Raw genomic sequence first — 23,486 nt, 5'->3', positions numbered from 1 at the left:
ATGTGAAAAGCACTAAAAGCTGGCTAACTGATCCGTTTCAAAATGTAACTCTACATGGAGAATCACCATTGAGTGGATGTGTTTTGAGTGGGGTCCCACAGGGATTGGTTCTGGGCCTTACACCATTTAACCTTTTTATTGGTGACCTAGAAGAAAACAAAATCGTTGATAAAATTTGTAGATGACAAAAATTGGGGGAATGGAAAATAATGAAGAGGACAGGTCACTGATGATACAACAGAGCATTCTGGATTGCTTGGTAAGCTAGGCACAAGAAAACAATGTGCATTTTAATCTGACTAAAATGTGAATGTATACATCTAGGAACAAAGAATATAGGCCATGCTTAGAGAATGGGGAACTCTATCCTAGGAAGTTGGGACGCTGAGAAAGACGGGGCGGGGGGGATGATGTTGTGGCCAAAAGGACTAATGTGATCCTTGGATGCATATACAGGGGAATCAAGTAGGAACAGAGAGGTTATTTAACCTCTGCATTTGGCACTGGTTCTAATGTTGCTGGAATACTGCATCCAATTTTGGTGCCCACAATTCAAGAAGGATGTTGATAAATTGGAGAAGGTTTAGAGATGGGCCATGAGAATGATTACTGGATTAGAAAACCTGCCTTATGATTAATTGAACAGATTGAGCTCCTTAAGTCTAACAAAGAGAAGCTTAAGGGGTGACTTGATTACAGTCTTTATGTACCTACATGAGGAACAAATATTTGATAGTAGGCTTTTCAGTCTAACAGAAAAAGGTGTAACACAGTTCAATGTCTGGAAGCTGAAGCTAGACAAATTCAGCATGGAAATAAGGTGTAAATTTTTAAGAGAGAGTAATTGACCATTGAAACAATTTACAAGGATTCTGGTGGATTCTCCATCAGACGATTAAGTCCATATTGGATGTTTTTGAAAAGGTAGGAATTTTGGGGGAAGTTCTATGACCTGTGTTGTGCAGGAGATCAGATTAAATCACAATGGTCATTTCTGGCCTTGAAATCTATGCATTTGCTTTTGTGCTTCCTTCATTTTCCCCTCCTTTCACATACTTTTTATGCTGTACTCACTCTATCTCCCTTTACTGTCTTCCTCATGTCCTTTCTACTGCCTTGCACTCCCTTAACATCCCCACGCTCCCCAGTTAGAACAGCATGAGAACATCCTGTCCAGACCACCTCAGAGCATGGAGAGTGGAAATGGGATGAGAGAGATCACAGATTCCTAGAAGATTAGGGTTGGAGGAGGTCATCTAGTCCAACCCCTTGCTCAAAGCAGGACCAACCCCAACTAAATCATCCCAGATGCAGATAGATGCAGTGTGGATTAGCAGTGGGAAAGCTAAATGAATGTGTAGTTATATCAATATGGTGATGTGTCTACATTGGTCTTATACCCATATAACTCCTACCAAAAGAGAGTTACAAGCCAGCTCAAAAGTGGTTTAATTATTTTGATTTAAGTGGTGAGATGAATTGATGTAAGACAGTTAGGATATGGACAAGGCATCTTCTGCTAGAAAAAGTGATGTTTCACCAGTTCAACCTTCTGTTATAGGCACCCCCTCACTCTTTTGCTTTCTCTCCAGCTCTCTTTCTAACTCCCTCTCTCCAGATTTCATCTCTCCTCTTCCGCATCCATTCACACTGACTCTCCTTCCATTTTCCAAAGGAGTATGGTGGGGAGAAAAAGCATTGTCCCCCCACCTCACTCAGCAAGCTAAGCCCAGCCCCAGGTGGGAAAAGGCAGCATGGTTTCCTGCAGCACACCCTACCTTTTACCTCCAGTGTAATGAACAGCCTTGGGTAGTAAGGTATGTTCCCTTAGACCGAGGAGAGTTGACACCAGACTAGGGAGGTGGAAATTCTTCCACAGTCCAGTCATTTCTCTAGCTAGCAGAAGCAGAATGAGACAGGGTTCCTCTTTCCTCTACATTGTTCCAGTGTGGAGATCTAAGCTCAGCATAATATAGTATGCCTGGTCCCATCACGTCTTTATGCCAGAGTGTGATATCAATGTGGTCAACATGACTTTGGGATTGCTGTGTTAGTGGCAAATGAGTTAGGCAGGTCATCCGACAAAAGCAGCAATAAACCCTTTATGATACTTTGAATTGTCACATATCCTATGTACGACCGAAAATACAGAACCATTTTACAAATATTTGAATGAATTGGGATTATTTTTCACTCTCTCCACACTTGGAAAGCCTCCTGTCACAGTATCAAGAGACCACGTGCTAACTACAAGCCTCATCTGAAAAGAAAATTATATTTTTTAAAGAAATCTCTTAAAATGAACTAAAAATAGTTTATCTAAGAAAAGTAATGTCTGACTCCTCGGTCTTCAAGGACTAGAAGCAAGAGGTGCATCCTACTGGAAAGTTTGGATGCTTCCCCTTTTCCTTCCCCGTGGGAAAAAGCTGCCGCTTCTAGCGCTGAAGACTTGCAAGGTATCAGAACCTGGATTTGTGCAGGAAATGGCCCAACTTTATTATCATGCACATTGTGTAAAGAGTTGTCACTTTGGATGGGCTATCACCAGCAGGAGAGTGAATTTGTGTGGGGGGGTGGAGGGTGAGAAAACCTGGATTTGTGCTGGAAATGGCCCACCTGATGATCACTTTAGATAAGCTATTACCAGCAGGACAGTGGGGTGGGAGGAGGTATTTTTTCATATTCTCTGTGTATAAATAAAGCCTGCTGCAGTTTCCATGGCATGCATCCGATGAAGTGAGCTGTAGCTCATGAAAGCTCATGCTCAAATAAATTGGTTAGTCTCTAAGGTGCCACAAGTACTCCTTTTCTTTTTGCGAATACAGACTAACACGGCTGTTACTCTGAAACCGATCTTAAACATGTCTGTGATCTAGATCTGAATATTATTACTCCTGAGCATCAGACGGTGGCTGGGAAACACATATGGGCGAAAGAAGCAAACATTCCTCTGGTAGATGAATTTGGTGGTGGTGGGGTCGGGGGGAGTTAAAGTATAAGGACAGGCATTTGTAACTATGCTCAGAATTTTGGGAGATTAGAAATAGTCCTGGAAAAATTGGTAGGATGGAAGATAGTATATAAATATAAGCAGACATTAGAAATATCATATCTACTCTGGAGTTAGCATAATAAACCACTAGTGACAAATTGTGAGTTCTGATAGTTTGGTGCTGATTCCTGTAGTGCTCTCTCAAATAACACTTCCACTAAAGCCAGTGGGAATTTTGCTTGAGATACATAACTGTAATTGGGAAAACTTTATCAACAAGCAGAAATATAACTAATATTGCACCACATATACGATTAAAATTTCTAGACTGAGAGAATCGTAGGACTGGAAGGGACCTCGAGACATCATTTCTAGTCCAGTCCCCAGTGCTCATGACAGGACTAAGTATTTCAGCGTTTCTCACATGCGACCACTGTGGCCGCATGAGGCCACCAGAGGCTTTTCTTGTGGCCACAGCCTCCTGGGCTGTGACTGGGGGAGGGGGTCAAAGTAGCAGCCCTTCCCTCTCCCTGTTGCTCCTGGATGCACTGCCTTGATGTTGATGTTGGTTGCTAGGGCCACCAGCTAGGGTTGGGTCCTGCCCACCTCTGGAGACACCTGGGGCACAATGCGGGAGGACCAGGCAGCCAGTGAGTTCCCCACCTTCCCTGGGTCAGTGGGGCTCAAGCTTTGGGCTTCAGCCCTGGGGTGGTGGGATGGCAGGCTCTGGCCAAGTGGGAACTGATATACACCCCATGAAATCCCCTTTACATTTTAGAGAATTACCACCTACCAATGCATCCCAATAAGCCTAGCTGTATACAGTAGGAGTCTTCGAATTAGCACATCTGGCTCTGCAAAGAGATTGATACTTAGAAGCTGGAGAAGCTCTGATACCCCATTTTAAAAGGCTGACATGACAAATAGTTGCATGTGATCATCTCATGAGGTTAATAACAAAATTGAAGAGTTTCATGGAAATAGAATTTCTCTTTTCTCAAGGGAAGCAGAGAAGTACAAGTGAGTAGTGTGTGTAATTGCTCAGAGGGTACGCCGATGTAGCTGGGTTCAGAACTTTGTTGTGCAGTTAGTTTTGTTTTCTGCTGCTTGTCCATATTTGATATTATATCTAGGATCATGTAGCTTAGTGAATCAAGCACTGGACTGGGACTTATGTTCTATTTCCAATGGCCTGCTGAGTGACCTTGGGCAAGTCATGTCCCTCTCTGTGCCTCAGTTTCCTCCTCTGTAAAACAAGGGTGCTTTCTATCAGGTAGAGGATCTCATATTCTTGTTCACTTGCCATATTTTCAAGCTACAAGGCTGCTCTGGATAAGAAGTCAGCTATGGACATTTCAGTCCCTTTCTTGTAATATAAAGCTAGGTTGTAGCATTGCAGTTTAAATAGCATGCACTGAAGGTCCTTTGGAGATGCCAACAGTGGCTTTTAAAAATGCTCTCTAGTGGTTTATGGTTATGTTCCACTTGAATGCTTCCCCATCCATGAACATATCGGTGTAACATTTCATATGTAAATATTATTGCAATTTGGACTTATCTTTGTTCCACTCGTGATTGTGACCTTGATGCAAAACTCATGGCTGTCCTTGTAGGAATGATGACCCAAGCACTGTCTCACTAGCATGACATTGTATGGTTGTCTTTGTTCCTCATCATAGTATTTAAGATGGGATAGCTGGTCACCAGCTCCTTGATCTGTATGATGGTTGCATCATGTTGAAGTAATAACTGTGACCATCCTACATCTTTGTCTAGTAGACTTCTCAGGCTCACACACATCCAAGAGGCTTGGAAGAAATGTCAGTATTTACAAATCCTAACAGGCGCTGAACTGACTTGATATCTTTAGTATAGGCATTTACAATATTGCTTTTATCTTTTCGGTATCAAGTCATAGTCCTTGGGAGATCAGCAAGTGCCCCATGTACAGTACTGCAGTCAAACAACTTCATCTTTTTTTTACTTCATTTTAAAATTTATTTCTCTGGCTCTTTTTAGTAGACAGATAAGGTGTATATGAATTTTGGGGGAGGGGGTAAAAATGCTTTTGGACTGTTTCTAGGGTTTTACGTGAGTCCTCCAGCTCTTCTGCTGACATATCCAGATGTTGCTGTAGCATGTGGCGGCCTCTGCTCATTATAGCTAATAGTGTAGCTGCTCTTATTTTGATTTCCTTTTTTCCCCAGTCCCATTTCACTTTTGTAGTTTTTCCATTGTGATCTAAGGAATTTCCATTTGCTAAACATATCCCCTTTCATATCCATCAGCTGGGAGGAAGAATCTGGTATGGTGCCATTATGGTTGGCTCTGGTATTTTTGTTTGGAATGTTCTTAGTTTCTCATTTCATGTGCCTACAGGAAATGATTCACATCTGACACCATGATTAGGGTTCAAGCATAAAAAGCAAGAGCCAAGACCGTGCAACATTCGGGCTTTATTCCTTCCCCCACGTGTCCAGTCCTATCTCATCAAGCACTTCTTCAAAGTAGCATTCTGAGTTCTTAGCCACTACCCTGTACAAAAGCATTCTATAACCCCACTCTTAAGAAGTTATCTATCATAATATTGGGGGTGCTGCAGTGGTCTTAAGCTCTATATTGCAGATAGAGATGAGTGAGGGACTGAGGCTCTGCAGACCTCTTATGTTTAATTTAGCTCTAGAAGTCAAGGAAAGATATGGGGTGGGAGTGGTGCCCACTTTGTAAAGTCTCCCCCCCACACACACATGGAGTTTACGAAATTAAACAGACCCAAAAAAGCCCAACTTTGTTCCCTTTAATTTAAAGTTGCAAGTTTTCAATCAAGTGAAATCCTAGAAATAGAACACTGAAGATACCTAAAGCCAAAATTCTCAATTTGGGTGCTAAAGATCAGCATTTACATGTAGGGGCCCAGATTACCATCTCCTGTCATAAAATCCATGGAAGGAGATTCAAGCTGAGGAAATCTTCCTCTGACATCACCCTGTTAGGAGGTTGGGTTTTGCCCCCTCTCCTTAACCCCCACCCCAAAAAAATCTGGCAGATCCCAGGGGTCGATTCAGAGACCCTAGCCTCCACCTTGGCTCTGGCACCCATAAACCTACTGGCACAAAGTCCTCATAGGAGCCAAGTCACCAGGGACAACCCAAGCCATAGCTACCACTGGTATTAAGGAGTAACTGTGTGTGCTATTTGCATTGCCACCATCATTTTCTTAGCAGAAGTCATGACCCTTAAAACTGTTTCACAGATGATGGTGGGGTATCCAATAGTGCTATTGCCAATGGAGACAGAGCCCTTCAAAACTTTAATCTGCAAGGATAACTTTGAAACCCCTCAAGGTTCAAGTGGGTTCAAAATTGTTTTGAACGCATCTATGATCTGTTGAGGTTCCCAGAATTGTGAGTTACTGTGTTATCCATTTCAGCCTTTGCAAATGAGAGCTTTGCAGCTGCTAAGCTCCCTGACACACCAAGCAGTGAACCCCAGTTCCTCAGACATCTTTCTGCAGTGCACAGTTTCTTCTTACTATAAGATTGCAAAAGCTTATCAAGTTTGCTGCCCCTTTAAAGAGACAGTAAACAGCAACTTCTCACTTTAGCTAGTGTTAGGCTATCTCTCCACTACCACGGTAAGTCAACTTACACTACGCAACTCCAGCTATGTGAATACTGTAGCTGGAGCTGATGTACCTTAGGTTGAGTTATCACAGGGTCTACATCACGGGGGGTTGATACAAGAAAATCTCCTGTCGACTTACCTTACTCTTCTCATCGGGGATAGAGTACAGGAGTTGACTGGAGAGGGATCTGCAGTCAATTTGGCGGATCTTTACTAGACCCACTAAATTGACCGCTGGTGGATCAATCTCAGAGCGTCGATCCCAGCTGTAGTGTAGACCTGCCCTTAGACACTATTTCAATCAAAACACTAAGCTGGTTTAAAAGAGAAGTAAAGTAACCTTATTAATAAAGGATATAAGTTTTAGTCGTATAAGGTAAAGAATAAAGGTAGAAATGGTTATACACAAAAGTATAAATACGCTTCAATCTAACTTAAACTAGAGTCCTTTGTTCAAAGAAGTTCTCATCAGTCTTTCTTTGAACATGGCTGGCCAGTTTTTTTAGTAAGGACCCTTCACAGAGCTCAAAGTGCTTGGTTTCTTTGTTCCCTGAAGTAAAGGAGAATTTAGGGGTTTGCTCCACTTTTCTTTGTCGTCCAATAGCCTTTGAAATATTCTCTTCTAAAGTACATGACACCTGTTAGATACAAATTATGCCAACAGTGAGTTGGGGTACACTGAGCTGGTCATGCCAATGGAAACTCACTCCTAGATAATGGGGAGTCCCTTGCCTTCTGGCATAGGAATGCTAGTAGGGTCACAGTATCCCTTTGCTTGTGCAGAAATAAAACCCAATTAATGACTCAAAGGTTAATGGAAGATTGACTGAATGTATCTACAAATAGTTTACATTTTGTTACAATTGCTTTTCTTCCATGATTCATTGGGGAGTACTTTGTTCTTGAGTTCCCTGCCCCCGCCCCCTTATTCCCTTGCTTCTGCAGTACAAAAAAGAGTTGAACTGGCTACTTAAATAGCTAAATACATCACTTGAAGTGTTACATTTTAGAACTTCATTGTTTTTCCAAATTATTTTCACTTCAGAGTGGGAAAACAGCAACATTACTATAGGATTTGATTAAACTTCCCAGGTTAATGTGCTCATTGTCAGGAATGATCACCACAAGTATGCAGACAATGAATAGTCCATAAAGGTTCATTCCTTTCACAACATATTCTACTCTATGAACACATCAAAATATTTTCCTCAGTATAAAAAGGGAAAACAAGAGTATTTCCTCTTTTTAGAGTAAATGTTCCTGTCATTCCAAGTAGAGTGAATTCCTTAAATTACCAGTTTTTCATCTTTCCTTCAAGACCCAGAGGCAACTAGAAAAATCTTTCACTTGGCTTAACTTTGTTGAATTTATTTAACCAGTAAATTATTTGCCTTCCAAACTAGAAGAACCAATATACATTTATGTTCCAGGAATGGTTTGTTTTACTTTATGAGTGAGGACCACAATAGTAGCAAAGCCAAAGGACATTTAATTAAGTTATATTTGCTTTTTCATGATCTTTTAGCTCCAGATTATAAATCAAGAATCAATGAGTACTTAATTTTCTCTATTGCATTAGAAGTAATTGCTTCATAAATTTGCTTTAGTAATCCAAATATTTGCAGAGTACAGCACAAAAAAGTTGTTTCACTGATATTACTAACTTCCTTTATATTTCATTAATATAAAGGATTGGGCTATACTGAGTAAGTTCTATTTTAAGGTGCTGAACACCCTGAACACCCTACTCCAGTAAATGTCAATGGGAGTTTTGCTACTGATTGAACTCAGCACTTCCTAGGATCCACTCCTAGGTTCCAAACTTGCATGGAGAGTGAGGTGGGCAGACCTCTGTGCCTGTGCAGAGCCCCATAAGTCCTCACAGTCCTTTACATTTTTGTGGGAATGTACTTCTTAGAGCCTTATATGCTAGATTCTGTATTCTTGGACTTGAGTTTCAACATTATCAACAGAGCAGTGTAATGATTCCTACATCCCTTTCTTTGGAATGCACCCACTAACAGAGAACCAGGAGATACCTCTGCCTTTTTGTATTGGGTGCTGTGTAGTGACACTACACGTCCTTAGTTTAGAATATGTGTCCTTGGTTTCCCAAATATGCAATATTTGCTTGTTTGTACAGGATGTTGAAGAACTTGGACCATCAGAGAAAACAAGGAATCACAATAGTGCAATGATCCAACCCATGTGCAGCTGCACTACAGCATCGCTTTGATGAAGGGAGCTAGTCTGAACTAGAGAGGTTCTGGTGAAGTCTTCTAGTAGGAAGAACATCACCAGAAACTGCTGTTCTTGTTGCCACTGCCACCATCACCAGAAAAAGAACAGCCACAAATTCATTCTGAAAAGTATCAGCTCTTCCCGATTCCTGAAGAACCCAATCCAGTGCCTATTGAAGTCAATGGAAAGCCTCCCACTGACTTCTGTGGGATTTGAATTGAGTCCTAAGTTCCTGTAGTAGCATGGGTCAGAGTCAGTGAATGGGAATTGAGGATGTTCAGATTGGACTTGTGGGCAGATACTTGGCTTCAGATCATCCCTTTGGTTTGCATAAAAGGGATAGAGAGCTGTCTTCTTCGGATTTCCCTTGCCTTGGAGAGACCCTGGGTATTGAAAAGACAGTGTACACCACTGTCTCCTGGATCTCAGTTACACAGGAGGTTCTGGACTATCACTTCTTCCATAATTGATGCATCTACAATCTGAATTTGGGGCTCTTTCAAGTTAGACTTTCAGGGCCTTATTGTGGAGTCCTTATGAAGTCCTTTCCCAGGCAAAACTTGTGCTGAAGTCAATGGTGATCTTGTCTGATGAAGAACTTCAGGATAAAGCCTTCTATATCTTGAGTATGGGGTTGTGGTGGAAGAGGTGAGGTCAGAATTGTGATGGTCAAAATTCTCATGTGACTATCTCAGAGAAATCCTGATAAGGAAAACATTATTTCTTTAAGAGAAATGTGGGGAGGACTGAAGAGGACAAAGAGGCCTGAGGTCAGAAACAACTGTTATATTGGAGGAAGATCTCCTCTGGAGTGCAATGAAATAATCAAGATTTATTTATAAAATATTGCTATTAAATAAACATTACAGAAACTTTTGAATATCAAGCTTATTTATAGCTTAAGGCATGAAAACCCATATTAGTATGTTGAATTATATGAGTTCACTGTTGCCTGCTGGCTGACAACACATCAAATTATTTGCAAATATTTTCTGGAACAATAACCTTGAAGGATGCCAGCGCCATTCAGTATAACCTTATCACAAGACAGGAACCAAGCAATGAGGCGAGGTGTGAAGAAATAGAGTTTTTAGTACCAAGTGACCTCCAACCTTCTACTTAAAAACAGAATTCATAACCTACCTCCCTCAGCAGGAAAGGGTGCTTGTCTTTTTGATATTTGCACTGATTCTGTGCAGTGGTTTCGGAAGGTGTGAGTGATGTCTAGTTGAGAAACTGTGCTTTGGGCAGGAATTTGTGAGTACATTAGTCACATTTAAGTGGGTTTATCTCCTCCAGCCTGCAATACCAAGCTTCTGCAAAAATTATGTAATCATTTTAACAAAGTGTTCTGTAATTGACATGAAAAAGGCAAAGTAAAATAAAAATGAATTTCTCTGTAAGCAGAAAGGCTTATTCATTTTAACTGCAATTTGCAAGAGGGAAAAGGAGGGAAAATCACAAATACAGACTCTTTATGAAAATTGTGGCCTTGTTGAAATTATAAGCTTTATGCTATCTAAATGAGTAATGCTTCCTAACATAGACTATTTTCTCATTTAAGTGTCTGAGACATAATTTTATCCTTTTATTGTCTGCTGTATTTTAACTTCCAGCTGTCTGGCTAAATATTTTATTTTCTCTCCATCAAATAGTTGGTGCAACAAGCATTTGTTCAATTAAAAGACTAATTATATGCAGTGTGCTCTCTGCTTAAGTGCATAAGGCCATCTAGTCACATAAAAATCATATAGTACAAATACAGCCCCACTAGAATGCACAGGTTGCTACCCCAAATTTTTATAATCTAAGGACCGAACGGAGGAGTGTCCTAGTTGGGTGCATGAAAAGGGGGAGGATGTCAGGGGCCACAATCCTAGTTATTGCGTGCTGCTTTTGTGCACAAACCAGGAAAGTCTAGCCAAGCTGACAGCACTAGTCTTCCCGCAAGGAAGAGATGCAGGATTATGGCCATGGTCTACTTCCACGCCAGCCTGCTGAGCTGATTCAAGGCAGAGGACAACACACGCTGCATCCTATTACTGGGTGTTTACAATAGCCCTCGCTCTGTGATGCATTTCTCCAGTGTACCAGAAGGGCTTCTGGCATCTAGAATGCTTCTGGGCGCTGCCACTTGTGAAGAGCACCTCTGCACAACCCCCATCCTCATGCCCGCAGTTACAATGTAGCCTTTAGTTTGGAATACAACTATTTGCATTTTTGCCAACCCCAAGCATTCAAAGATCATGAGTCAGACCCCAAGAGGAACTAGTTTAAAAATAATGAGATTTCAGTAAAGTTTGGGAATCCTTTTCCTTTGCCTTCTGGTTTTTGAGTATTTATGAAGCATTTGGGTCACACTTCCAAGTTTTTATCTACAGTCATGAGGGCTAGAAACATCCTATTTTGTTGCTGCTGCTTAAATGAAAGCTGGGATTCTCATGAACTCACTTGGCACAGGAGCTGGGGCTTTACAAGAACACTAGATATCATGAGAGTTATGATAAAGTCATGAGAATGGGCACCAATGAGTGTAAGCTTGTAAGAGAATGTACCATGCCCTTTGAGACCCACTGCTGGAGGCCTTGTGGTCCTACCACATCCCACCCCAGGAAAGGAGCCATGAAGGTGCACAGAAGCAGCCAGAATATAGCAGGCTCAGTTAAAAGGAGATGCAGGGGCTGAGCAGGTCAGCTCCTGCATGGCAAGACCTGAGTGGCAAAGAAGGGTACTCTGCTCTGGCCAAAGTAGCCCAACAGATAACCAGAAGTTTAGATCTGGCTGCATTTTGCTTTCTGCAAAGATAGTGCAGACCTGAGAACAGTAACCCTAAGGGACTGAGTGGCAGGGAAGAGACTAGGGGGAACAAGTCTAGGGAAAAACAGTAGCAGCTAACTGAAAAACTTAAAGGGAACAGTGCTTGACTGCTGTTCATAGGGACCCTGGGTTGGGACCCAGAGTAGTGGGTGAGCCTGGATTTCCCCCATGAGCCATTGGAGAAGTAGCCTAAGCCCTGAAAAGGGAATAAGATTCGTTACTAAAAGTCTGAGAAAGGGACTGGAGTTTAAACAGGCCAAGATATGGGGCTGAAGACCCTGAGAGGGCCAACCATTTGTTGGTCTTTACAACCCCGGAAGGGGACTAAACTTAAGGGGAGAGCTGGAACAGTGAGAACTGGTGAAGATAAAGTCTCGAGGGAGAAATCCCCAGGGCAGTACTCTAACAGGGCAGGAATGAATTTAGCATAGAAGAGGCTGAGAACTGAGTCCAGAGTCAGGGCTAAAGACACGAACGAGGGCACAGCAATATGCTCTGTTGGAACTTTGTTACCCTGGAAGAGGTTCATCCATTGTTGACTGTTTGATTTAGCTGGAGGACTGAGCCACTGAAGACCCACCGGACAATGTCAACCATCTGCAAGAGGTTCCAGGAAAAAGAAAATAGCAGCACCACACCCAGCTGACAGGAGGCACTCACCTTCATCACAAAGCTATAGTAGATCTATTAAGGACATCTTTGTTAAGCAATAGGTACCATAGCAGTGAAAGATATTTGAGGACACACAACAGTTCTCAAAAATACAGTTAACCTTGACAAACAAGTGTGAAACAGCTGAAGGTCATCCTACAGGACCAAAAAGACAGACCTGGTCCATAACTGGGGCTCCTAGAGCTACTGCAAAACAAATAAAGACAATACAAGGGAAAATGTAAATGGTGAGGCTATGAATGACGTAAGAAGGTAGTGTTGCAGTGGTGAGCTGGAGCAGGTTCGCCCCGGTTCACGCAAACCGGTTGTTAAATTTTGAAGACAATTTAGAACCGGTTGTTAAAGGGGTGGGCAAACTCTGGCCCACGGGCCACATCTGGCCCACAGGACCATTCTGTCCAGCCCTCCTGAGCTTTCGGCTAGGGAGGCTCCCCTGAGAATCCCTTTTTAATTTTTTACTCACCTGGCAGCGCTCCGGGTCTTCGGTGGCACTTCAGCGGCGGGTCCTTCACTCACTCCAGTTCTTCGGCGGCACTTCGGCGGCAGGTCCTTCAGTGCCACTGAAGACCCTGACGACTGAAGGACCTGCTGCCGAAGACCCAGAGCGACTGAAGGAACCGGTTCTTCAGCTTTTGTCAGTTCATCACTGGCTCTGTGGCTACATAATCAAAAGTACATCTCTGGTACCCTAACAGCCTTGCTTTGAACCGTAACTGTTAGGCACCAAACTTGGTTAATGCACTTCTGCCAGTGTTGAACAAGTTGCTATCCTTGCTTCCTTGCTCTGGAATCTCGTTTAATTCACTAGACACAGTACCTGACTAATGTTGTTAGCTTGGTTTGTGTTTAATTGGTCACATATTGGCTTGACACAGTGGTGCTAAAGGATCTCTTGCTGCACGTCTGTTTCACTAACACCCGTCTGTTCGTTTTGCTGCATATTCACTGGGGTGTACCTCAGATTTGGAGGAAGTGAGGGATACTGCTTGCCTTTCGATTATTGCAGCATGTTGCTTAATGGTAGATCAATTTAGAGGCTGCTTGAAGTGTTGTTGCTTGTTGTGCTTATTTTTATTACTCCCAGCACAGTTTCACCTCTTACCTTGCTAACACATGAAAAAAATATGTTTGAATAGAACATCTTAAGAAACAGTACAAGTATGTGGTAAACATTGTGGTAAACATTGCCTTAAGAGACCACAGCTAGTTTTAATTCTTGCCTTTTGTTTTCTATTGTCTGTAGTCAAGGACAGATTGTAGACTTGATGGGCCAAATTCATCACTGATGTAAACTGATGTAAACTGATGTAAAAGAAGTTACATCAGGGATGCATTTGGCTCTGTTTACTCAAAAAACCCTAAACAGCTGGATACTTTTATGACCCCTAATTATGTTTGTTGCTATGCAAGTTAAGATAATGATAAGGGAACCTCATCTCATGCTTCGAGGCATATTTTCATCACCTGTAGATGTCAGGAAGGAATACACCCCCACACCCCCACCACCCATGTACAGCTCTGTGCAATTAGCTAGATATCATGGTGGTTTGTTTTCTATTTATTTTTCTCTTCCTCTGAAGCATCAATTATTAGCTGCAGCTAGAATCAGGATACCAGATTAGATTAGCCAATGGTCTGATCAAATAGGGGAATTCCTAGGTTCCTGCACTGGAAAGCAAAAATCAGCAGAGGAAGAATACTTATTCTTGTGCAATTTGGAAACAGACTGTGCAGTGTTTTAAATGACTGAATAGCCTGTCAGGTGCCAAAGGCTAGGATGAGGCAACACTGAGCTTTTAGCTACATGAAAACTGGCATTGAGAGTGTCCAAGTTTGAGCAACACATTGCACTTCTGCTTAAACTCTATGAGCAACATCTGCATTCTAGGTCTCCTGGGTCCTAAGGATTATATTTGTGGCCAACCATCATGTTATATTAGCATAGGCAGCATCAGCCAGGAAAGCAATTGAAAGGCACTGGAAATCTGCCTTGCTACCCACATCCAGGGACTAGCTCTCTGATAATCCTAATAGAGAAGATAATGTTTGCCAAGAAAATAGAAGATAGTCAACATTTTGTTTCATTCTCCCTCAACTCTTTCTGCTCTATACAAGACTTAATCAAAAGTTAACAAACATCAGTCTCTCTACACAACACAGCATTGTCATTCCAGTACTTAAGAGTATGTCTACACTATGAAATTAGGTAAAATTTGTAGAAGTCGGTTTTGTAGAAAGCATTTTTATACAGTCGATTGTGTGTGTCCCCACACAAATACTCTAAGTGCATGTAGTCGGCGGAGTGTGTCCACAGTACCGAGGAAACCATCGACTTCTGGAGCATTGCATTATAGGTAACTATCCCACAGTTCCCACAGTCTCCGCTGCCCATTTGAATTCTGGGTAGAAATCCCAGTGCCTGATGGGGCTAAAACATTGTCACGTGTGGTTCTGGGTACATATCGTCAGGCCCCCCCTTCCCTCCCTCCCTCTGTGAAAGCAAGGGCAGACAATAGTTTTGCGCCTTTTTTCTTGACTTACCTGTGCAGACGCCATACCACAGCAAGCATGGAGCTCGCTCAGCTAACCATCACTGTATGTCTCCTAGGTGCTGGCAGACATGGTACTGCATTGCTACACAGCAGCAGTTTATTGCCTTTTGGCAGTAGACACTGCAGTATGACTGGTAGCCATTGTCGATGTAATCCAGGGTGCTCTTTTAACCGATCTCGATGAGGTCGGGGTGCCTGGGCAAACATGGGAGTGATTCAGCCAAGTCATTTCCCTTTTAAGTTTCATTTCATGGTGATTCAGTCCTACCGGCAGTGCACTGTCTTTTAACCTGCAGCCAGCAGAAGACGATGGCCAGCAGTCATACTGCACCATCTTCTGCCGAGCACCCAGGAGATGATGATGGCTAGTGGTCGTACTGCACAGTCTGCTGCCAGCAAGATGTATAAAGATAGATGAAGTGGCTCAAAACAAGAAATAGACCAGAATTGTTTTGTATTCATTTTCTCCTCCCTCCCTCCGTGAAATCAACGTCCTGCTAAACCCAGTTTTGAGTTCTATCCTTGAGGGGGTCATTCTGTTTCTCGCAAAGCCACCCCTTTTGTTGATTTTAATTCCCTGTAAGCCAACCCTGTAAGCCATGTCGTCAGTCGCCCCTCCCTCCGTCAGAGCAATGGCAGACAATTGTTCCGCGCTTTTTTTCTGTGCAGACACCATACCATGGCAAGCATGGAAGCCGCTCAGATCACTTTGGGAATTAGGAGCACATTAAACACCACACGCATTATCCAGTAGTATATGCAGCACCAGAACCTGGCAAAGCGAAATCGGGCGCATAGGCGACATCAGCGCGGTGACGAGAGTGATGAGGACATGGACACAGACTTCTCTCAAAGCACGGGCCCTGGCAATGTGGGCATCATAGTGCTAATGGGGCAGGTTCATGCGGTGGAACGCCGATTCTGGGCTCGGGAAACAAGCACAGACTGGTAGGACTGCATAGTTTTGCAGGACTGGGACAATTCCCAGTGGCTGCGAAACTTTCACATGCGTAAGGGCACTTTCATGGAACTTTGTGACTTGCTTTCCCCTGCCCTGACGTGCAAGAATACCAAGATGAGAGCAGCCCCCACAGTTGAGAAGTGAGTGGCAATAGCTCTGTGGAAGCTTGCAACGCCAGACAGCTACCGGTCAGTTGGGAATCAATTTGGAGTAGGCAAATCTACTGTGGGGGCTGCTGTGATGCAAGTAGCCAAAGCAATCAAAGATCTGCTGATATCAAGGGTAGTGACCCTGGGAAATGTATAGGTCATAGTGGATAGCTTTGCTGCGATGGGATTCCCTAACTGTGGTGGGGCTATAGACGGAACCCATATCCCTATCTTGGCACCGGAGCACCAAGCCGGCGAGTACATAAACCGCAAGGGGTACTTTTCAGTAGTGCTGCAAGCAGTGGTGGATCACAAGGGACGTTTCACCAATATCAACGTGGGATGGCCGGGAAAGTTACATGATGCTCACATCTTCAGGATCTCTGGTCTGTTTCAAAAGCTGCAGGAAGGGACTTTATTCCCAGACCAGAAAATAACTGTTGGGGATGTTGAAATGCCTATAGGTACCCTTGGGGACCCAGCCTACCCCTTAATGCCATGGCTCATGAAGCCATATACAGGCAGCCTGGACAGTAGTCAGGAGCTGTTCAACTACAGGCTGAGCAAGCACAGAATGGTGGTAGAATGTGCATTTGGATGTTTAAAAGTGCGCTGGTGCAGTTTACTGACTCAGTTAGACCTCAGCGAAACCAATATTCCAACTGTTATTACTGTTTGCTGTGCGCTTCACAATATCTGTGAGAGTAAGGGGGAGACGTTTATGGTGGGGTGGGAGGTTGAGGCAAATCGCCTGGCCACTGGTTACGCACAGCCAGACACCATGGTGGTTAGAAGAGCACAGGAGGGCGTGGTGCACATCAGAGAAGCTTTGAAAACCAGTTTCATGACTGGCCAGGCTATGGTGTGAAAGTTCTGTTTGTTTCTCCTTGATGAAACCCCCCGCCCCTTGGTTCACTCTACTTCCCTGTAAGCTAACCACCCTCTCCTCCTCCCTTTGATCACTGCTTGCAGAGGCAATAGTCATTGTTGCTTCACATTCATGCATTCTTTATTAATTCATCACACAAATAGGGGGATAACTACCAAGGTAGCCCAGGAGGGGTGGTGGAGGAGAGAAGGAAAATGCCACACAGCACTTCAAAAGTTTAAAACTTTAAAACTTATTGAATGCCAGCCTTCTGCTGCTTGGGCAATCCTCTCGGGTGGAGTGGCTGGGTGGCCGGAGGTCCCCCCACCACATTCTTGGGCGTCTGGGTGAGGAGGCTATGGAACTTGGGGGAGGAGAGCGGTTGGTTACACAGGGGCTGTAGCGGCAGTCTGTGCTCCAGCTGCCTTTCCTGCAGCTCAACCATATGCTTGAGCATATTAGTTTGATCCTCCAGCAGCCTCAGCATTGAATCCTGCCTCCTCTCATCACGCTGCTGCCACCTTTCAGCTTCAGCCCTCTCTTTAACCCGCCACTTACTTTCTTCAGCCTGCCACCTCTCCTCCCGGTCATTTTGTGCTTTCCTGCACTCTGACATTGTCTGCCTCCACACATTCATCTGTGCTCCGTCAGTGTGGGAGGACAGCATGAGTTCAGAGAACATTTCATCACGAGTGCGTTTTTTTCGCCTTCTAATCTTTGCTAGCCTCTGGGAAGGAGAAGATCCTGTGATCCTTGAAACACATGCAGCTGGTGGAGAAAAAAAAGGGACCGTGGTATTTAAAAAGACACATTTTATGGAACAATGGGTACACTCTTTCACGGTAAACCTTGCTGTTAACATTACATACATAGCACACGTGCTTTCATTCCAAGGTCGCATTTTGCCTCCCCACCACGTGCCTAGCCCCTCCCCGTGGCTAACAGCAGGGAACATTTCTGTTCAGCTACAGGCAAACAGCCCAGCAGGAATGGGCACCTCTGAATGTCCCCTTAAGAAAGGCACCCTATTTCAACCAGGTGACCATGAATGATATCACTCTCCTGAGGATAACACAGAGAGATAAAGAACGGATGTTGTTTGAACACCAGCAAACATACACTGCAATGCTTTGATCTGCAATGATTCCCAAGTACATGCTACTGGCCTGGAGTGGTAAACTGTCCTACCTTGGTGGACGGAATAAGGCTGCCCTCCCCAGAAACCTTTTGCAAAGGCTTTGGGAGTACATCCAGGAGAGCCGCGAATGCCAGGGCAAATTAATCCTTTCACATGCTTGCTTTTAAACCATGTATAGTATTTTAAAAGGTACACTCACTAGAGGTCCCTTCTCCGTCTGCCAGGTCCAGGAGGCAGCCTTGGGTGGGTTCGGGGGGTACTGGCTCCAGGTCCAGGGTGAGAAACAGTTCCTGGCTGTCGGGAAAACTGGTTTCTCTGCTTGCTTGCTGTGAGCTATCTGCAACCTCATCATCATCATCATCTTCCTCATCCCCAAAACCTGCTTCCTTGTTGCCTCCATCTCCATTGAAGGAGCCAAACAACATGGCTGGGGTAGTGGTGGATGAACCCCCTAAAATGGCATGCAGCTCATCATAGAAGCAGCATGTTTGGGGCTCTGACCCGGAGTGGCCGTTTGCCTCTCTGGTTTTCTGGTAGGCTTGCCTCTGCTCCTTAAGTTTCATGTGGCACTGCTTCGGGTCCCTGTTATGGCCGCTGTTCTTCATGCCCTGGGAGATTTTGACAAATGTTTTGGCATTTCAAAAACTGGAACGTAGTTCTGATAGCACGGATTCCTCTCCCCATATAGCAATCAGATCCCGTACCTTCCGTTCGGTCCATGCTGGAGCTCTTTTGCGATTCTGGGACTCCATCATGGTCACTTCTGCTGATGAGCTCTGCATTATCACCTGCAGCTTGCCACGCTGGCCAAAGAGGAAATGAGATTCAAAAGTTCGCAGTTCTTTTCCTGTCTACCTGGCCAGTGCATCTGAGTTGAGAGTGCTGTCCAGAGCGGTCACAATGGAGCACTCTGGGATAGCTCCCGGAGGCCAATATCGTCTAATTGTGTCCACAGGACCCCAAATTCAACCCGGCAAGGCCAATTTCAGTGCTAATCCCCAGGTCGGGGGTGGAGTAAGGAAATTGATTTTAAGAGCCCTTTAAGTCGAAAAAAAGGGCTTCGTCGTGTGGATGGGTGCAGGATTAAATCGATTTAACACTGCTAACTTCGACCTCAACTCCTAGTGTAGACCAAGGTTAAGATAAATCCCAGTCTCTCTATGTTATTGACTTTGCCCATTTCCTTTTGTTTCATTTGCTCCCACCATTCCCTTTTCCCACCAGTGCTTCACTTTTATCTCAAGAAATGCAAGTCTGCCATCTAATTAATTGATTGGCCTCCACTTGAAGCAAAATCCAACTTACTCTCTATTAGAGCTATGAAAAGGATAGAAATTCTGCTTTGTGAAGGATTTTGACATTTCAGCATTTATCTTCATTCTGATCAGGAATGAAACCCAAACATTTAGAAATTCTCCTAGAAAGAAAATTAAAAAAAAAAAAGAGTCTGCATCAATCACAATGTTCCATTTTGATAAAAATGGATAGTTTGTTTCAATTTTGCCTTTATTTTAGAACAATCATGTCAACTTGAAAAATTTGAAACGTTTGCTCCAGAAGTGTCGAAACAGGGTGCTTTTACATTGTTGGACATCCTTGGTATTTCTCTACCAAAATTTTGGCAAAAAACAATTTTTCAAAGCATTTTGGTGAAGATACTTTCTCCAGTGGAAAATGGTTCCATCCGTTTTTCTGACCATCTTTACTGAGACAATTTATTGGTAATTGTACTTCATATCAGGGAGTTTCTACTCTAACGTTGTTAATGAGGGTGTGCGTGTGAGAGACAGACTATCAATTATACATGAGAGCTTTGACAAAGCACCTATTACAATATGTTTACTTTTTATTTTGCATTAAATCTACATATGAAACTTCAGAAAAATGTATACAGGATATTATTTATTACAGGGACAAAATGTGAGGTCCTTTCTCTCATTGATCACAACGGAAATTTGCCTGAATAAGCACAGAGTAAAAACTGGATCTCAAGAGCTGGCCCAACATTGTTTTCTGTTTTTTATACTACTACATGCGTGCTTTACAGACAAATGGAATGACTGGTCCTTGCTGCAAAGACAGATCACAAGGAATTCCATCCAGGATCCATTGTGTCCCCTATCTATAGACACCTGATGCCATCTACATCCATTCATGCAATTGCTAGGGGCCAGCAAAAATTCATTGCGTTTTTTAATCTTTCTTGATCTTTCATATTGAGATTTCCAAACTTAAGCACTTCCACACAAAGTAAAGAGGCAGACTGATTGGTGGTATGTTCACAATATAGAACCTAGACTGGACCTGCAAACTCTTATTCAAATAAGTAATCCCAATTCACATGGGCCTCAGTCCTAGGACATGCTGAGGTCCTGACTCTTTCAGAAGAGAATGGAAGTTGAAGGCTCTCACAATGTCAAAAGACTGCACAGCATCTTGCAGGACTGAGCCCCTAGAATGAAACCCTGCTCATTCTATTCACGCAGTCCCATTGTGCCTGTTACCGCTTTGAGGCACTGAGAATGTTATTGCCCTCAGTGGAAGCAGAAGCAGGTGAATAATTGACTGTGTTGGGACTACTTACGTGAGGTGAGCAGGATTTGTCCCCCGACTAGTCCCAGTAACTTCAGTGGGATTTCTTGCCTAAGTAAGGATAACACACATGTAATGCTCAGGGTTGTAATTTTTATAGGATTCAGGTTAAAGAACATACATATCAAACAAACATCATTTCACTGGTGATATAATTCCAGAGTCAGCATATGAAATATTTTACTTGTCTCCTTAGCAATTATTGATGAATGGAACAAAGCTGCAGGTGAACACAAAGGACTGGCTGTTCGTATTTCTGCCCTGCCAGCATGCCAGATTGTATAGTAAGCAAGTCATTGTGCCTGGAACTAGACCAACAGAATGCTGACTGATAGGTATTTGGGAAGTGAATTCCTGAAAATGAAAATAAGCTGTCACTGATTCGTGACCTGTTCTATTAATTACAATGTGATGTCTTTCTTCTCTAGCTGAATGCAGAGGACTGAATAAGAGATTTATTCAGGCAATATGGGTTTGATCATTTGAGGTGCTGAGCACCTGGAAAGATCAGGCACCTTGTGAAGTGTATGTTTGGGGGACTGACTGCAGGATAAAAGGACCATCTCCCACAATCAACTGTTTGATTGCAGGAGGTCAGAGCTAAATAACTTTGGCTGAATTTTTTTAAAGGGCTGTATAATTTTATGAGCAGTTTATAATATAGGTGGATGTTAAAAACAGTCACATCTCATGATTCAGGTTGATTGATGCCAGTATCAAGGAGGACATTTCTTCCTCACACATAGCCTGGCACAAGTGGCCTCATTCACTACGGTGGCTTTTCATTTTCTTCTGAAGCACAAGGTACTCGTTTGAATGGGATACCAGTCTACAACACTAAGCTCACCTTCATGCTTCGATGGAATTGCAGAGCTGTGTTTTTCTTCCCTCTTGTCTAGTTTGCTAAGTTTTTCTACATCACTCATGAGCATAGAATCTCAGCAATGAACTTACCTAGTTTTCCTAGAGCTCATCCTTTCCATTCATCAAAGGCTGCTTCTGAATACAGAAAGTCTTTCATTGCCTGTCGCTTGTGGCGCTGGCATGGCCTGGTGCTGCTATAATAGTGTTTCCCATTTGTGTGTTAAGACTCACTCTTTTTTTACTGCCACCTTCAGCACTAAGTCTAGGGAATATGCAAAGCTCAGAACATAGGTTATAAGTTGTGAGATCAATTGTGCCTGATAGCAACAGTCCTGCATTGGGAACGGTGCAGAGATGCACCGGTGCAGGTGAAATTCCAGGGGAATCCTCAGAGTTCCCAAGCACGTAATGGGAGCATGCTCTGCTGGTACCATGGAGAGGGTATGGATCCATAGGCCTGCCTCCTCCTGGCTTGCTCCTCCCAGGCAATAGGATGGAGCAGTTCTTGTGGAGGTACTGGGTACAATTTTGCAGAAGCATCTTTTCTAATAAATATTTAGTTCTCATTAAAGATGCTGGCTCCACAGTTTAGAAGACTGACAGCTGCTATTCAACCACTGTAAAAGGATAGCACAGGCAATGTCACCATAAGCTTTCCCACACTGACCTGCCAATGCACCTTCCTCCTTACCAGAGACCATCTCTTAGGGTAACATTGGCTTTGTCTTCACTAACTAGTTAACCTGTGTTTTCACTTAACTGTTGTCCCAACTTTACCCAGCCCTGGACCTCACTGCTGAGATTGTCAGAAATGAATGTCACTTAATGCAAGCTCTGGTGATCTTATGATGTGGACACTTGTCTGCCAGGAACTGGACCATCAAAATTATTTTGTACAGGTCACTGAACAGCCAACAGATAGTGACTATAACTCACTGCTATCGAGCTGGCCTGCATTCAATGAGACAATGTAGCAGCAAAAGACTTCCTTTCACCATGTCACTGCCAACCACCACAAAGCGTGCTTTACAAAACAGAGTAGGCAGTGTTCCTGAAGACAATGCAATCTGAAAGACACAGGACAATGGCTGGGACAACCCTTTAATTAATGAACAGTGTGGTGAGGAAAAACCTGGAAGAGGTTACTCACCTTGTGCAGAACCTGAGGTTCTTTGAGATGCGTGTCCCTATGGGTGCTTCATTGTTGGTGACTAAAAAGCAGTGCCCCAGTCAGAAGGCTGGGGCTTCGGGGTAGTATTTACTGCATATGATAGGACAGTATGTCCTAGGAGAATGTCTGCTATGGCATTGTGAGTAATAGCATAGTGACAGGCAAAAGTGTCTGTTGGTGTTCATGTGGCAGCTTTGCAAATGTCAGCAATGGGAACAATATTGAGAAAAGCAATGGAGGTGGAAAGCGAACAGGTGGAATGTGCTCTGATTGCAGTAGGAGGTTGTCTATTGTGTAGTTCATAGGAGAAATGTATACATTGTGAGATCCAAAAGGTGCAGTTTAGAGATGGCTGCACTCCGGGATCTTTCAGTCATTGAAAGGAATAAATGTGGTGATTTTGGAAAGGTTTAGTTCTGTCCAAGTAAAAAGCTAATGCTCGTCTAGGGTGTGCAGAGCTCCCTCCTGTTGGTTGCGGCAAGGTTTTGGAAAAAAGAAAGGAAGGTGAATTGGTTGATTGAGATGGAAAGATGATGGAACCTTGGGTAAAAATCTTGGATGTGGGTGCAGTGTAACTTTGGCTTTGTGAAATTATGTATGGGAGATATGCCATAAGGGCTGCAATTTCGCCGACTGTCAGGCTGAGGTGATGCTGACAAGAAAGGCAGTTTTAATTGATAAATGAATAAAAGATCATGTTGCCATTGGTTCAGATGGAGGTCTAGTCAGAGAACGTAGGACAAGGCCAAGGTCGGGTCTCGTATGTGGGGATAAAGATTTTGGAGACCCTTCAGAAAACATTTTGTGAGTGGGTGCGTGAAGATGGAATGGCCGTCTACGTGGGG

At 43.4% G+C, this 23,486-nt stretch overlaps 1 protein-coding gene across 1 annotated transcript; it reads right to left on the bottom strand.

Annotated features, from left to right (window-relative positions):
- Positions 1 to 17,129: 17,129 nt before the first annotated feature.
- LOC311523251 (uncharacterized protein) lies at positions 17,130 to 18,577 on the bottom strand (the record flags this gene model as incomplete). The annotated part of the gene is made up of 2 exons (XM_084633023.1): positions 17,130 to 17,644; positions 18,214 to 18,577. The coding sequence occupies 2 exons, from the start codon at positions 18,575 to 18,577 to the stop codon at positions 17,130 to 17,132; spliced, it is 879 nt and encodes a 292-aa protein (XP_084489149.1).
- Between the last annotated feature and the right edge of the window lie 4,909 nt (positions 18,578 to 23,486).

This window comes from Lepidochelys olivacea (genome assembly GCF_965140295.1).
Source record: "Lepidochelys olivacea isolate rLepOli2 genome assembly, chromosome: 7".
Lineage (NCBI taxonomy): Eukaryota > Metazoa > Chordata > Testudines > Cheloniidae > Lepidochelys > Lepidochelys olivacea.
Note: the sequence above shows the minus strand (reverse complement) of the source record. Positions and strands in the feature narration are given on the sequence as shown.